Source organism: Pelmatolapia mariae, linkage group LG23 (assembly GCF_036321145.2).
Source record: "Pelmatolapia mariae isolate MD_Pm_ZW linkage group LG23, Pm_UMD_F_2, whole genome shotgun sequence".
Taxonomy (NCBI): Eukaryota; Metazoa; Chordata; class Actinopteri; order Cichliformes; family Cichlidae; genus Pelmatolapia; species Pelmatolapia mariae.
In genome coordinates this window covers 27,832,808-27,850,226 of record NC_086246.1, presented here as the reverse complement: position 1 = coordinate 27,850,226, position 17,419 = coordinate 27,832,808, and the positions used below count along the sequence as shown (strand labels likewise).

Genomic DNA, 17,419 nt, shown 5'->3' with positions numbered 1-17,419 from the left:
CTGTTCAAACCTTCTGTTTGCATGGGGCAGCCAATTATAAGAAAGCTGGCTTAAGGAAAAGTTAAAGGAATCAAATAGGACTGTTTCAAGCAGTAAATGAACTAACAGGCAGCTGCACTAAGGCCCAGTATAAGATACCTAAGGGTCATTTTAACTGTGAATCATGCAAAGCTTCTCTACTAGAGTCCAAGAATAAAAATGTGGAGCAAGATATGAATGTAATAGGTGCCCTTTAAAGTATCGTCAGTGAAATGTTAAAGTGGCACATTCCAACATACTGTAGAAACACACACACACACACACACATCCAGCAGCAATCACGCCCTATCCCTTTTTATTCATTCTGTTTGCCTGGCGGTCATTTGGAAGCAAAATCACATAGTGTTAGATCAACGTGTGAACCTTTCTATTGTAGTGGTATGTTAACGACTTTGCAGCAAGGCCCATGGAGCTGCTGTCTGCTGTGCTCTTTTTAAATCTCAGTGAATCTGACAGCTGGTTTGAAGCTGCCCACTTCCCTTGTTACCCAACCGCCTCACCCCCTTTGTGGTCCCGGCTGTCCCTCAGCTCCCTCTGCTTTGGCCATAACAGGCGTCAGTATCCGGCGGACATTCTGTCAGAGGAACTGGCTGCTAAAGACAACTCTTTCAAACTTTTCTGCGCATATATGGGCAAGCCTTTTGCTCATTTTGAGGGATGGAAAGCAGTTTCTTCAGGGTCTCTGTATCAAAACGTGTCAGGGTGAACAATGGGGACAGCTGTGGCACCGAGTGGCAGCAAAGACATAGACAATGGGGCAAATGAAAAGGCGTTATGACCTTTTTTTACACTTTTGCAGAATGAACAGAATACAATCTGACTAGCATGAGCAGGGATCAGGACATCATGCAAAGCCTGTTTCTAGACAATAAAGGTTGGTGAAGACACTGTACAAGTACAATGTGCGTGAAACATTGCTATTTTGTTGATGAGATGCCACTGATGTAGGAGGAAGGGGATGAAAAGAAACAAAGAACAGAGGAGGTGGGCCAAAAATGACAAGAGAGTTTGTGGGAGTGGAGGTTGCCAAATTGAGGCCCTTTGCCAAGTGTAGTTAGTATTTAACATTAACAACCCCACAGTGGGAGTGGTTGAAGGGGCCGGGTGACAATCTGCCTCACTATTCCACTTACTCTGTAATTAACCCATAGTCAATTAAGTCTTGATGATGGGCCACGGGCAGATGAAGGCTGTGAATGCTCTGTCAGGTCCCACTTTGCCTGCTAGCTCTTGACGGAAGGGAGAAGAAGCCTGTCTTTCATGCTCATGTTTCTCACAGGCCATGAGTCGCCAGTGACTTGAAATCTATTGTTGGATGAGCGGAGGAGATTCGACAGTTCTGTCACTGTCATTAGTCAAGCAGTTTTAAGGGCATGCACGAGCGAACGATTAGGTGTTTGATGTGTGTAGGGGCAGTGTCTTTAATGTGTGTTTGTGTCAAAACTATGTCTGAAGTTTGCAGAGAGTTCTCTGATGTACGGTGTCTTTTGCAGGCAGACGCTGTCATCGCTCATGTAACGGACGCTGCTGGGGCCATCAGGAGGACCAGTGTCAAACTTGTGAGTGCACTACCGCAGTCCCACCTCAAAACGCTGATTCACATGTGATGTAATGTATTAGTTTCCCAGTATAAAATTAAAAATTCTTTCCTATTGCCCTTTACTGATGTCACGTGCATGTGTAGCTTTACTTCTTTGCAGATACGGCCAACTAAAGTCCACATTAGGTGTTGGGTAGTTTAATGTCAATCAGAAGACTTTTACCCTGCAAATAAGGGGTAGATCAACTTGGCCAACAATCCCTGAACTTGCTGGTTAGACAAACATCCTCTTTTGGGCTGGAAAACTTTTTCACAATAATTACTTATATTGAAAGCTCAATTTTCCATTTGTCTACGGTGCCAGGTTATAAATCTCACTCTGATAACACAACTCCAGAGCTACACCCTTTATTGTAAAGGTAACACTGTGGACCAGTGCTACATGTATTGAAGTTAAGAGTGGTGTCAAATAGCTATGCACAGAGAGAGACAGTCATGTGAAAAAGAACGTTTTCACATTAGGTGGCACTGTGGGGTACACCTCGTGATTCAGGAGCTCGCAGAACCACCTTTAGCTGCAGTAACTTGAAGTAATACTTTTCTGTATGACTTTATCAGTCTCATCATTTTGGATGAATTGTGGCCCACTCTTCTTTACAATGTTGCTTCAGTTCAGTTCACGAGGCCGTTGCAGCACCTTAGTTTTTATCTTTTTCAGCCATTCTGTTGTAAATTTGCTGCTTTGCTTTGGGTTATTCTCCTGTTATATGAGCCAGTTTGAAGTACATTTAAGTAGTTGGACTCACATTTGACTCAAGAGTACTTTGGTATATAGAGGAGTACATGGTGGATTCAATGACTTTAAGGTGCCCAGGTCCCATGGCTGCAAAATAAGCCTGAATCATTACCCCACCATCAATCAGCTGATATGAGGTGTTTGTGCTGATATGCTATATTTGGTTTTGTGTATCATGACCAAACATCTCCACATTGCTATCGTCTGTTCAAAGGACATTGTTCCAGATGTCTTGTAGTTTGTTCACTTGCCACTTTGCAAAGCTAAGCTTTACTGCTATGTTTTTTTAGAAAGAAGAGGCTTTCTCCTGAAAATGCTTCCAAACAAGTCTTTTTCTAGTTGTACTCTTATGAACTTGAACATTTTAGATGTTAACTGAGCCCTTTAGTGATCCAAGTTTCATCATGGTAATGGTGTTTTAGATGTGCCTATATGTATTTTTAGCAACTTGGACAAAACCAAGCTAGTTATTCCCTAAGACTGGCTAATAGTGTTCTAGATCCAATGCATTTCATTCAAACACATATAAAGTATATCATTAGATTTGTGGAAGTGTGAAAAGGTCAGTTTGTGAAGTTTAAATGTGTTATGTTCATTTTAGTGAAAAGTTAGACTGTGAAATCTAGCAGTTTATTGGCTAAGCTAGGCTAACCTTACCCTGCAATGCAAAGGCTTGGGGCTAGCGATGTTCTTAATCTTACAGTCATGAAATGTTGTTTGAAGACATTATTTCTCTCTGATTTTGCAGGGCTAAGCTAGGAACAACCAGGATATTCTTTTCACTTCAGATATAGACAGTCTAGTGTTATGCCAGTAAGCTATGCTAACCAACCTACGACTCATTTGCCTAGCATAAGAAAAAGAAAAAAAAGTACCCCCACACAAACAGTAATTCATTTTACAACTGAAAAGGTTTTTCAATCTATTTATGTAAAGTGCAACAGCAGAACTCAACATAAACACTGAGAAGTAGGCTAATGAAATTCTGTTAAATCACTTATTAGTTTAAGGCCAAGTGACCCCTTGTTTTTACTGACTGGCAGGAGAAAATTAATGATACTGTAAAATCTGCTTTAAAATAAACTATAATCTCCAGTAATCTGCTTTGGCATAGATTTACTATTTAAGCTTCATGAGCACTATCCTATTTTTTTCTTTTTCTTCTCATTTTTATTAAAATTGGACACCAAACTTATAGCCAATATCTAGAAAATGTATTATTAATTATAGGTAGGAAATAACTGTTCATCACCGTGTAGCAATACTTGGCACATAACAAATAAAAGGAAAAAATTAAGATACCAAAAGAAGGAGTTTAACTAGAGAAATGTTTGTCGTTCATATAATATACATATACAGGATGTTCCCCTCATGGAAAGACTTAGAGAGGGTCTGGCTTGTTTTTCTCAAACTAACAGACTAATAGATTACAGAGGCTTGTTGTTGTTTTTTTTCACTACTGCATCATTATGTTCGCAACTCAGCACAGAGTGAGCACAGCAGTTTTTAATGCCTGGGCTTCAAGCTCCTGCTGACTCTCTGGCTGGTCTATCTCCTTCTTTATCAATACTGTGTGGGAGACTGTCCTTTATCAAAAATGTTGGCTGATGAAATGGGGACAAGCCACACATTACTAATGATACTTACACAGCTCCCGTTAAACTAGTTGAAATAAAATACAGAGAAAAAACTGGAATGGCAGTAAATATTTCCCTGGTTACCGCAAAAGTTGGCATATCAGCGAGTAAAGCCAGGCTTTCTGGGAATCAGAACAGTTGGACGGCGTCTTTGGCCAATTGACTCGCTTGGCTGAAAGCACCCATTGTATAAACACTGATATGGCGAATTTGTGAGATTCAGTTAATTTTTTCCAAACTTTATGTATCTAGGGAAAACCAACTGGGTTTCCACAAGCAAAGCTCCCCCTTAGATTCATTCCTGGACGCTGTCAAACACTATTTTCAGCTGTTCGGTCTCTGAGCTGAAGCTTCGGAGCAGTTAGAGGAGAAGAGTCCTCTTCAAGGGTGTCCAAGGAGGTTCTTGAGACAGAAGACAGTGCTTCATGTTTTTAAAGTACGTCTGTGCTTTCTAGGCAGTGACTCTGTGGTCGCAAACCAACTTGACTGACCTTTAGGTTGCTGAAGCCCCAAATTTCTTCCTGCCTAGATGCGACTGTGAGCAGTTGTGACTAGAGAGGAAGGTTGAGCGTGGTGGTATTGTCTCTCTTTATGAGTGTGAATGTATGTAGATGTGTGTGCGTGTCTGTGTGTGTGTGTCAGACCTTTAAAATTCAGTCTTTCCACTTCCCGTGCAGTGACAAAAACGGTGTGTGCAGAGCAGTGTGACGGTCGATGCTTCGGGCCTTACGTCAGCGACTGCTGCCATCGCGAATGCGCCGGCGGCTGCTCTGGCCCCAAGGACACGGACTGCTTTGTACGTCACACACACACACACACACACACACTTCCTCACTCTTTAACTCTCTTTACTTCTTTTATTTCTGCCTTCAACACACACGTACAGTGACCAAAAAGAAAGAAAGAAAATCATCCTATCTACACTCATCCTTCTTCCCATTCCACATCTTTTGTCCAACATCTGTTTGCCATCCTCCCCGCCCGAAAATGATCCACTTTGTTTACCTGCTGATAAATTGTTTGTCATTTTATGGTGCTGTAAACGTCTTCCACAGCGGCGCTCTTTAAAGGACAAATTGGGGATTCTGTGTCATAATTAATATCCCTTTTATCACCTCAAGTTCTACCTTTTTCCTCAAACTGGTGCATGACTTGCGCGCACATGCTGACAGGGATGATATTGTAGTTGTAATTCACAGAAAGGCTCATCCAATTCAATTACTGCTGTTTCCGCCTGTGGCCACAGACGACAAATCACTTAAGAGGTTTATGGGAAAACATTTCACCATTTACATCATGGCTGTGGATCAATGGCTCCAATTTTTCTCCCATTTGGCGTTCAAAGAGACAAAGGAGGGCCACATGATTCGCATGTCGCAATCCCACGTAAAAATGAAATGCTGCTGTAATACTCTTTCGCTCATGGTGACTTATGCAGGAAAATCACAGCCCTCCCCATTTGCCTTCAACCTAGCTCACTGCGGTTGTATTCCCTCTGCAGGCTTGCACCAATTTCAACGACAGCGGGGCCTGCGTGACCCAGTGCCCTCAGCCCTTTGTGTACAACCCGACATCCTTCCAGTTAGAGCACAACCCCAGGGCGAAGTACACCTATGGAGCCTTCTGTGTCAAGAAATGTCCACGTAAGTCTGCAACGTTCTCAGCGAGCGCAGTGCACATCCGAGCAGCTGCAAAATGATCTAGTGTGTGTGCCATTACACAACGCTACGCCGCAATAACATAGATGCTGATAATGACGCTCGTAAATAAGTCTTTGTTTTTTGTTTTTTAGACTCTGCGCTGGCGTCTGTTGATGAGTCATTTATCCCCTGTCAATCCTGAAATTGGACCCCAGACAATTATTTCAAGTCAAGATAGATTACTCAAACATAAATCAAACATAAATAAAGTGTGTATCTCAATCAGCTAGTTGCTATGCCATCTGCTTCAGCTTCTGGCAGCTGAAAAAGCTAATCTTAGCTCTTTCTGTCACGGATGTGCAGTTACAGTAGTGCAATATTTCAGCGAACGTGCATTAAAATTTGAGTGACATGAAGAGACTGCATGTTCGACTTCTACTGATCATCAGATGATCATACCACAGTCCGGCTTTCCTGTTTCTGCAACCAAGTACTTAGCTAATTCATTACTGTTTCTCACTGATATAGACCATTAGTTTTGATCATTACACAAATGTGATTAAAATACAATCAGTTTCATACAATTAGAGGGGTCCTTCCAGGAATGTGCTTTGATTTTTATAGTATTATATTTCAAATTTACTGTAGAGGTTGTACGCTGTATGCTAAAAGACTGGTGAAGTCCTCTAATTCAGATTTTTGCTGCTTTTTCTATCAGATAACTTTGTCGTGGACCACAGCTCCTGTGTGAGAGCATGTCCCAGCAACAAGATGGAAGTGGAGGAGAACCGGATTAAAATGTGCATCCCTTGCACAGACATCTGTCCAAAAGGTAAACCCAAGCAGCCATTTCTGAAAATAAAGTGCGAAATATATAGTTCCTTCAGTCAACTTGTGCTGAATGTCATATTAAAGTGTTTCATGCCTGTTAAACATGGTGGACCAGTTCTGTGAGTCAAACTACTGAAGTAGAAGCCTAGCATACACCTAGCAGGGAAGTTACTAATTAAACAAAATGAAACTTAAACCTAAAGGAAATACATAAACAGGAAAGTTACAAAACAATTTGCATTGCCTTTTGGAGACAAAAGTGCTAACATTAGCTTATAGCTTAGCACACCACCATCTGGCTCTAAAAAACAAAGTTATAGTTATAAAGCATATAAAGCATATACAAATCTGTGGATAAACCAGGTGATTTCAGCAAGAATAGTCCATCTTTAATTTCCTGTATGCAGAAACACAAGAGGGACCATACAGTAAATAATGACAGAGCAAGATCTGACCTTCAGTCAAAACAGAAGCTAGAGCACCTGTTCGTCATAAATTCTCTATGCACTTGTAATGCAGGATTTTTCAGCTTTTGTTGTGCACAGCGACCACAGTTAATTGCTCAAAAGCTTATTCTGTAATAGGTTCAGGGCTCTGATTTGTCAACTGTTCCCCCAATCAGTCGCCAAAAGTAAAAAAATAATAACCATATTTCTATCCCAAGGGAAAAATTCTCCAATCAAGTAGTTGCTTGAGATTGGCAGTTGCTATGAAACTGATTGCTAATGTCCCAATCATGAAGCCATAGAGACCAGTCAGTGATGCAACCACACTGAAAACCACTAGCAAAATGCTGCGATTGCTCATAGTTTCAATGGAAGATGCAAACTTGTCTGCAAACACTCACCAACTACTCTCTCAGCAGCAGTGAAACTATGAAAACTGATCCAAACCAGAAAATGAGAACATTTGTCTTCAAAGTAAAAGTTGTGGCTTTAGTAATGTGTTGATGGCAGCAGGGAAACACAACTTTTACTGTGACCTCAGAGGGTTTCCATTTACTTGTGGGGATCTGGTTTTGCTCATGCTTGGACAGCAGTTGGACAGTTTTTATATATAATGCTGCAACTTCCATGCAAACTATGGTCAACTGCAGCAATCTGCTTTCAACAAAGGTAATCCCAAGGAGGACTTTGCTTTCGCACCCTCCAACAACCACACACCAAGCCGTCAAGGAATGCACCGACTGGTCTCTAAGCCTGTGTGACTGAGGCCTAAGATGGATGTTTGAAAAGTGTGGCCAAGGTATATTTTTGTCTCATGGTTTCTCATGGTTTCATATTAATTGACACTTGGAGTAACTCATAAGTCACCCTGGGGTGTTTTATTGCCCGTTGGCTTGGGTAGTTTTGGTTTAGGCTGTCAAATTTGTGCTGTTGAATGGATAAACCATGAAAATGGGCAGATTTTTATCTATTTATTGTGATAGCATAACAATAATGTACGGGTATAATGTGCAAATCAAACAAAGTGAAGTGATAATCCGGTTTGATTCTCATTTTTTCCCCCTGCTTCTACGGCTACCTGGCTCACTGCACTGCATTTACTGTATGTACAAGAGCTTATGCAGTTAAAACATTTTAATCTAATAGCTTTATGCTAACAGTGATGATACCAAATCAACACGAGCCCAGAGGAATCACTTAAAAAGCTTTATATAAGAAATGTAATTTATTTTCACGGGAGGCAGCTTAGCTTTTTTTATGTTACCGTGAATGTACTTACAGCTCAGATATTGATTCCAGCGACCCTTCCAAAATCAACATCTTCTTTCCTTTATGAGCCACGCCGTGCAGCGCTCACATCTGTAACATTCTCAGCAATGCAGTAAACTTTATCTCATTTTATTAATGAAGTCTTTTCTAAACCTTCCATATTGTTGATTTCAAACATTAATAGTTAGGTCCTAAAGCAAAATTAATCTCTGCGCATTTCATTAAAGGGGCTTTGGCTACATGACACTCATTTTCTCTTATCACTGCAATGCGTATCCAGTGCATACTCATTACATCCTGTTGGAAGTTAAATATGGCATAAATGAAGGTCACGTGTTTGATCCCCACAACAGTCGACATGGTAATTAACACAAAATAGTCTCATAATGAGAAACTGCTCCTACCTGCTCAGTAATTACAAGTCGTTTTGCTGGAAGACCGTCCGCTAAATGCCTAAAATGGCTAATGTGAAATTAAACAGCATTACTTCAGTTCAATACAGAGGATTAGCCCCGTCATCACATTGTTCTCACAAAGGTAACTGATCTGACCTTTCTCTTTGGAGGCAAGGCAACAGTGTTTTTCTTCAGGTTCCATGTATGGGCTGTGGCATCCATTGATTGGCTAATCCCTTGATTACATCGTCACATAGCAGGGAGGGGTTAATGAGGGATAGCCCAAAGAACTGTGGGAAATGATAACAAATTAACATTTCAGATATCGCGTTGGCTGGTATAAATCACTATCAAAAACTGGTTACACCACTTAATGCCAGCCTTATTCATCATCCCCTCCGCCTCTGTCAGAAATACTTGGCTCACACTAGACCGCAAGTCTAATTAATGCAGATGTAATGAATTCATTATAGGGAGGAATTGGCTGTGGATTGGCCCATGCTTTCATCAAAAGAATTCCAATGCATGGAGAGGGGCCATGGCCTTTCATGCACACCCAAAAGCAGGACCATATTTTCATAAAAGAGTATGAAACATTACAGTGACAAATGGCCAGTGGTAATTTCTCAAAATTCAGCCTTTGCAATATACGAGGACTCCAGATATGCATTAAAGAAGGTAAATTCTCCATTGCTAAAGCAGCTAAAATGGTAATTTAAGCAGCATTTTTAACTAATTGTGTGTTTCGGTGTTTGTTGTTTCAGTGTGTGACGGTATAGGAACAGGAAGCCTGCAGTCAGCTCAAACAGTGGACGCCAGCAATATTGATAAATTTGTCAACTGCACCAAAATCAATGGCAACCTCATCTTTCTCATTACTGGCATTAAAGGGTGAGTGACACTCACACTCAGTGATTTTACACAAGTTTTTGTTAAGCATGTTTGATGGAGCACACACAAAAAGGTTAAAGTTCAAGATTCTTTTACTTTTTTATGTGTCATAAAATTTCAGAACTTCTAGATTAACATGCACAAACAAATTTTATCTGTCTATGTGGGTTTTTTTCTATGATTTTTTTAAATTAGAAGGTGTCAAACTGTACATTCTTTGAATTACTGGGGTTTGATAATCAGTTTTTCTTTTCTGGGAAATTCATCTGCTTTGGCAAAAAAGTAACTGCCATACAGAACAAGAAGTTTGGATCCAGATGTCTTCTGGCATCCCTATTGTCCCCATTGATGACCTTGGTGATGGAATGGGTTGGACTGGTACTTATATAGTGCTTTTCCACTCAGAGCACTTTCAATAAGCGTCATTCACCCAGCCACACAAGTTCATGCAAGTGCTTTTTTTCCATGCCTACGCACTTTTGACCTAGCATTCACTTGCTCATACTCCTTTCGATGTATTGGGGATTCAGTGTCTTGCTCTGACATACAGGTTGGAGGAGTCAAAGTTTTTAGCAGATGGCCTGCTCCACCTTCTGAACCACGGCCGGCCCCAATACCCATTGGGTTCTTAAATTGGGTGCTGTGAAGATGGTGTCTAGTACACAGTTTGGTCTACTGACGAGTCATATAGATGCTTTAAAGCGCTTGACCTGAAGGCAACTGGGGATTCTTGAAGACATTTTACTTCACGCATTAAGCGTTATTAGCTATTCTACTTGGAGCTGAAAAAGAATGGACAAGAGTTGAAATGTTTTCAAGAGCCTAAAAGAAGTCCAGTTGTCTTGGACTCAAGCACTTTATCTCACACTCATATACACACACGCAGACACACACACATCTCCATTGCATTGTATCGTCCTGTTCTGTCTATTGTTGCACTATCTTGTCTTGTTCATTTTTGCTATTTTTATATATTGCACTTTGCGTAGGCCTGTGTTTGTCCGTTATATGTCATATGTAGCACCAGGGTCTCAGAGGAACGCTGTCTCATTTCACTCTGTACTGTGCCACTGTACATGGTTGAAATGACCATAAAAGCCACTTGAACTTGAACTTTAGCTCATCATACTGAGTGACTGAGACTCTGTACAGACATACTGATCTTTTGCCTTCAAGTCGATCCCTACAAGTGACCACATTCTAGTTATGCATAGTTAATAAACCCACTGTTGGGGTACTATGTAGGAGCAGCAATATGCAGCCCCAGTGCAGTTTTACTGAAGGACAACATAGGGTTCACTACATGGATGAAAACTTTACACACAAAACCACTGCACATGGAGAAAAAAAGAGCACAGTGAAGGTCAGGGAGCGTTGTTACCTTGTCAGCTACTCTTAACAGCATCCTGAGGACAGAATGATTATAAATCATAATTTGGCTATCGGCTTTAGTTGGCTTAAAAACCTTAATGACACTTTGATTTATAAAGCCTTGCTTTAGCAACATAGACTTATTATGCTTTATACTTCTCTTCAGGGATATGTATCATGGTATTGGACCTTTGGACCCTGAGCGCCTCAATGTGTTCCGCACCGTGAAAGAGATCACAGGTAAGACGGCCTCACTTGGAAACACTGAATACAAGAAGAATTACAGGGTGTGTTTGTGCATGCGCTCGTGTGAATTATTTGGCCTCTAAAGTAGTGAAAGAAAGCTTTAAGAGGAAAGCAGATTTTTGCCAGTAAGCTCAAAAAGGAGCTCTGGTGCATATAATGTTATTGTGTGTGTGCAATATCTCCATAGTTATACGTTCTTTCACTGTGTGCTGCTGCTGCTGTGTGCATCCTTGTGTGTGTACTTATTCATTAGCTATTAGAGGCCTTAAGGGATGAGCAATACCTCGTATACAAACCCTTTTGTCATATTAAACCGCGACTTGCAGTTGAGCCAAACAGCTAATGGAGTGAAACTGCATTTTCATAATGAAAACCTAAGCAATAAGAAAGAGCAATGGCCATTCTATCCCAGCCATTTCCTGCTCCTATCCCTTTTAATGTCATTTCCACAGATGCTGATTTGATATAATCTGTCATTAAAGGCAACCAGACAAATTGTGCAGAATATTAAATCCATTCTTTTAATTAGCAATATTAAATATTAAATATTGTCTTCTGCAAGTGCATTTCCTACAAAGAAAAGGGTTTCTTGCTTGAACTTCAGAGGCGGTGCAGCTCCGTGATCTGAAACTTTGGATGTAGGCAACAGAAGGGTTTTTATCCGTTGCTCATTATTTTTGTGCTCCTTCATCAAATACCGCCACAGACTAATTAGCACATGTTCAACCACTTTGCCTGACATGTCTTCTTTAGGTTACCTCAACATCCAATCCTGGCCTGAAAACATGACAGATCTTAGTGTTTTTTCCAGCCTGGCAACCATCGGAGGCAGAGCTCTTTACAGGTATGTTTGCAGGCATGCCCACACTAACTTTCTTCTGTCCATCCATGGATTTTCTTCCACTTATCCATTTCAGGGCCGAGAGACTAGATTCACCAGATTGCCAGGCTGTTACAGGGCTAACACATAAAGACAGATAGCCAGTCCTGTTCACAGTTAAACCTACAGCCAGTGTAAAATTGCCAGTTAACCTGAATTTGAAGGCAGGACCTTCTTGCTATGACGTGACGTGATACCACGCTGCCAAAATTGGACCATTGCAGGATAAATCATTTGGGTGCACTTACACTTTCCCTCTGCCGGTAACCATTGGAAGGCTTCCCTGTGAGTAAACTACGGTAGCTGCCCCAAGAAAAGGCATTTAACTATCTCTGAGTATTGTTCACAGCAGAGGAGCAGGTGGATTGTAAAAAGTTGGATTGTTGTGATGTCAGCAGTAACGTGGGTATTGTACTGGACTATTGTGGCGAAGAGAGACAGTTTCCAAATCACCAGCCAATATATATCCAACCCTCACATATGGTCTGGGGTAGTCACTAAAAGAATACATCTGTTAAATGCTGGAATTAGTTTCCTTTGTAAGGTGGTTGGCCGTACCTTAGAAATAGGGTGAGGAGCCCAGACATCCACAGGGAGCTGGGAGTAGGGCCACTCCTCTTTTGCATTGAAAGGAGCCAACTGTGTTGGTTTTGGGCCTCCAATCATGATGCCTCCTGGACAAAAGCCCTTAGAGGTTTTCCAGCAAAGCCCAGGTGGGAAGACACCTTTTAAGACCCATGTTTATATCTCATCTGGAAAATGTCTAAGACAGAACAAGGATGTCTATAATATCCTGTTTGCCCACGTAACAAAACTATGGATGGATGTTGCAGGTTTGCAAATGCGTGCGTCTGAGCAAGATCAGTAAAGAGGAAACACTGCAATATCACCGCTTTCTGCCCATTCATTTGTGAGGAGTAATAATAAATTCCACAAAGCTATACAGCATACATTTAAATAAATTAAGATAAACCCATTATACTCACTTAACTCCAGAGGGATTGTTCATATTACACTTGTCTATAGACAAAATGCTTGTGAAATAAATGTAGTCAAACTTTTCTTTAATTTCTGAAAATGAAACTTATGCTTAAAATGATACAAGGAAATGAATGAGACGAGGAAACCAACATATTTGCATGTCAGAATATTCTGAATAACTGATGAAACATCTGTATGTGACAACATCCCACCTTGATACACCTTGAATTGAGTTGCTATGGCATCTAATATGCTGTTTCATGCATGCAACTTTTCAAAAATTGTTGACCGGTGTTATCAGCTGCCCTTGTCAAGGAGAAACCTCGTAGGCTGCAAAATGATGTCACAATTCTGCAGAAATAACCATGTTTTAAGCCTGCAGCTAAATTATAGTATTTCTATCTTTGCCAAAGAGGTTATGTGATTGGTTTGTGCTGGCTGTCTGTTAGCAAAATTACTCAAAATAGTGATGCACAGATTTGCATTTGCCAGAAGAAGGACTTAGCTCAGCTGGTTCCTGGAAAGTTGGCAAAATTGGCCATTTCGAGTCATAGCTTTTAAAATGCACATTTTATGGTCTTTGTTCAGAGAGCATCATCTAATTTCCTGCTGTTTCCTCTATTCGGATGCTTGCCGTTGGAGCCGGTGAGCCACCGGCAGGTTTTTGCTCACAGAAGCTCTTTGAAGCGCTGCTGTCACACAGCTTTGATTAGCCCTGTTTTGATAACAGGTTCTGTGTTTGCTTGTAAGTGACAGATTCGAGAGAGATAGTGCTGCAGAGTCAAAGGAGGTCCAGTCGTGTTTTGTAAATGCCCGTGATGAACATGTAGCTCAGCAGTGCTCGAGTACAAGTCCGAGCTGGAGAAACCTTCTGCATCTGCAAAAGTTTCTTTATGTCTGGTATTTCTTTTTTTTTCTAACATTACATTTTTAATAGGAGTTTTTTTCTCTAGCTTTACGTGACTTCTTGTTCTTCTTTTGTCTGACTCTTAGCTTAACTCTTAATCCATTTTCCCTTTCTCCCCTCATTACTGTTCCTCTCCATCATATATTTTCATCCCACCCTCTAACCTTGTCTTTTCCTTTCCTTTTCCCCCCTCCTAAACCCTCAATTACTCCTTCATCCTCCTTTCTCTTCTTCCATCTTGTTAAAATTGCTTTCCAAATCTTCTTGTGTGCTTCCAACTATTTCTTTTAAATTTGTTATTTCTCTCTGATTTCCTTTCTTCTCCCTACTCGTCCCTTTTACCCCTTCTCCCTTTGCCATGACTCATTTCCTTTTCTATTCTCTCTTCTCTTTCAGTGGAAGTGGTATTTCTCTTTTGATCTTGAAGCAGCGTTGGATCTCCTCCCTCCAGTTCCAGTCGTTGAGTGAGATCAGCGCCGGGAACGTCTACATCTTCAACAACAGCCACCTCTGCTTCTATAACACCATCAACTGGACATCGCTGTTCAGGACCCCGAGCCAAAAAGTCCTCGTCCGTAACAACCAAGATCCAAAGGAGTGCAGTGAGTAGATGTGGTGTTAAGACTATTAAAGTTTTTAGCTTTTGCAGACCTCTGCACCTTCTGAGGGAGGAATCAGAGTTTAAGCAATATTGCATCATTACGCAGTGTCTTAGCTGCATAATTAATCCAAAATGGTTCAAATTTTGATGCCAAAGTAGGGTTCTGAATACTTTTTAAACCTTTCAAGAACTCCTGCTCTCCTGTTTTTTCTTCCATGTAATTGTACTGAGTGTTTCAGGAGGGGAGCGAGCAGCACCACTCAGAAACTGTAGTTTTTATTGCATTTTGAGTATTGCTAATTTGGGTTTGGCTGGTGTTCAAGTTTGAGAGAGTCTGACAGACAGGCTGTGGCTGGCAGGAAAACTAGGGAAGGTTCCAGGTGAGCTGGACAGAGAGCGTGGCAGGTTGGCAAAACAGGAGAGAGGTGACGGGGAAAATGACATGAAGCTGAGAGTGGGACAGGAAAATGTGGCAGCTGGAGACAGGGTGGAAGTGGCAAATGAGATAAAGGACCCGAGTAACGTGGAAGCAAAGAGCTACTGAAGAGGCCGAACAACACAAGGGACAAACTTGGCTGGGTCAGTGTTCAGTGTTAGCAATGATCATATCTGGTACACACACATTTCATAACAAAGGGGTCAGTTAAAAGGATGATTGGATGGCTAAATTGCTGGAATAATTTCTGAGCACCTGTCCTATGTGAGGACAAGGCCATGCAAAATTTAAATTGCAATGGAAGCCAATGGGGATGTGTTAGCCGGCTAGTTTTTGTTAGCTGCTAGCATCTGCTTTTTGGACTAGTTCATGTGAAAAGTTACCTGCAATAATGTAGACAGGATACGTTTAGAGTATCTTTTAGAAGTTTAAAATGATTGACTCTTAGTATGGGTTGGATTTTAACAATATTTATTCATTAAAAGTACTGTGTAAGTTTTTTCTTTAATGCTACATAGATGAACTGAGCAGTCTGTCAGAGTGAATGTATCTCAGGTGTACAGGTGCAATGCAAATTTCATCCACTATATAGTGCTCTCAGAAATCATTATGTTGCATGAAAAATCAGTGTACAGTAACAAAATCACTACTACTCACCTCCTGGGTGAGGTGTTACATGCCATCCTACGAGGAGGCACTGGGGTAGACCAAGGACATGCTGGAGAGATTACATCTCTCTGTTGACCAGCATAAACCCCACATAAACTGGAGAAGGTGGCTGGGGGGTGGGAGGTTTGGGTTTCACCCAGTCCCAGACAAAAGGCAGAAGATAGATGTATGGATGAGGGAGTGAGTGAAAAAGTGGATGATTTAACCACAGCCACACAATATACTAAAAAAGAGAGAGAAAAAAACAGCAGCCAGAGGCACAAGAAAAGGGAAAAAAGTAGGAATGAGACTAAACGACAGCCATAGCCATGGTACCATTAGCACTCTAATTACCTCTACCCCAGTATTACACACTGACTTGCCCAATTTCATGGGAACTGTCATGCCTTAAAGGTATGTTAAGCATAATGCTTGCAATGGGAAGTGGAGGCCTGATGGAGTGAACAACAGGCAAATAAAGGGACATATTGCTCATATGATTCCACAATACCCAGGGTAATGAGCTTATTTATAATATTTGTGAGGATTTGTTAGAGGTGGTTGCCACTAAAGCTTTCTGTGTCTGAGATGGAGATAACTAAGCCGCCATAGTTTTTCACGGTCCTGCCACGCTGCGGTTGATATCATTAGCCAGTTAATGAGTACGGTGTGTGTATTAGAGATCGATCGATGGCACCTTACACAGGTCTCTTCATTAGGCTCAACCCACTGTCTATGATTGACTGTTCTCCTGTTGACAAAGGGTTCGGCCCCCACCAGGCGACACTCCCGGGGATAATTGTGTCACTCACCGATTGAGTGTGATGAGCATTATTGATTGTTGTGGTTCAACCTGAAAAGGGGTGGCTTACAATTATAGTGGATGTGTTCTTTAATGGCAGAGATGTGGGGAATACCAATGTTTACTCACTCAGGTGGGCAGAAACATGCAGCAGTTTGAGCTTCCGATAGCTGTAGAAAAATATATATAAATGCAGTCCATTTACAAGCACTGACTTATCTCCTAGGCATGACTACAGAATAGATATACACACATTGCTACATTTATACACTTATAATTGGGGACAGGCAGCAATGTTATAGACATCTTAAAGAAAAGACATTCTGCCAATGAAGTCTGTGGGTTCCATCAGTGATCCATTTCGCCAACTTTTTTCATCTTGTGCCACCAAAGGGTCAAAGATGAAAGTGTGTTAATGTCTGTAACTTTTGCACCATTCTTAATTTTTAGATTGAGAAGACAATTGCATCAATTATTGGAACAAACCAAGTTCAGAGCACTGTACAACACCAATTTTATGTTGTTAAAAAAAATAACACAAATGATCTTCAGGTATACATGTCCCAGCTATCAAAATAGGAGGCAGAGTTGTCGTACAGGAAGTGACGTGAGCAACACTTCTATCAAGCCAAAAATTGGTGGTCCTGGGACCCAGTTCTTGTAATTGCATTGCACTTTTCACAGTTTCACTGTTTATTGCAACAATCAGTGTTGGGCAAGTTACTTTGAAAAAGTAATTAATTATAGTTACTAGTTACTTCTTCAAAAAAGTAACTGAGTTAGTAACTGAGTTACAAGATTCTAAAAGTAATTAATTACTTGAAAAGTAACTATTGCGTTACTTTTAAAAAAATGTCTAACCCTCTGGGGTCCAGGGTATAATTGGCCATTTTTTAACTACTTTTGATTTTACCTCTACATTTCACCTTTAAAAACTATTTATTTGCCTTGTTTGGTATCATTTTTTCAGCACAACCTCACGTGTCTGAATTTACAGTTATGTTTTCATTTTGACATACTGTATTAACACAATTGATATAAAATCAGAAAAAAAACATAAAAT

At 40.8% G+C, this 17,419-nt stretch overlaps 1 protein-coding gene across 2 annotated transcripts in view; it reads left to right on the top strand.

The window, feature by feature from the left end:
* LOC134619986 (receptor tyrosine-protein kinase erbB-4-like) overlaps positions 1 to 17,419 on the top strand; it is a 356,445-nt gene that overhangs the window by 245,177 nt on the left and 93,849 nt on the right. For both annotated transcript variants that reach the window (XM_063465828.1, XM_063465829.1), the window contains exons 5-12: positions 1,533 to 1,598; positions 4,690 to 4,808; positions 5,514 to 5,655; positions 6,371 to 6,484; positions 9,358 to 9,484; positions 11,022 to 11,095; positions 11,855 to 11,945; positions 14,266 to 14,471. In XM_063465828.1, coding sequence (XP_063321898.1) covers positions 1,533 to 1,598; positions 4,690 to 4,808; positions 5,514 to 5,655; positions 6,371 to 6,484; positions 9,358 to 9,484; positions 11,022 to 11,095; positions 11,855 to 11,945; positions 14,266 to 14,471 — 939 coding nt within the window. The remainder of the gene's footprint in view (positions 1 to 1,532; positions 1,599 to 4,689; positions 4,809 to 5,513; positions 5,656 to 6,370; positions 6,485 to 9,357; positions 9,485 to 11,021; positions 11,096 to 11,854; positions 11,946 to 14,265; positions 14,472 to 17,419) is intronic.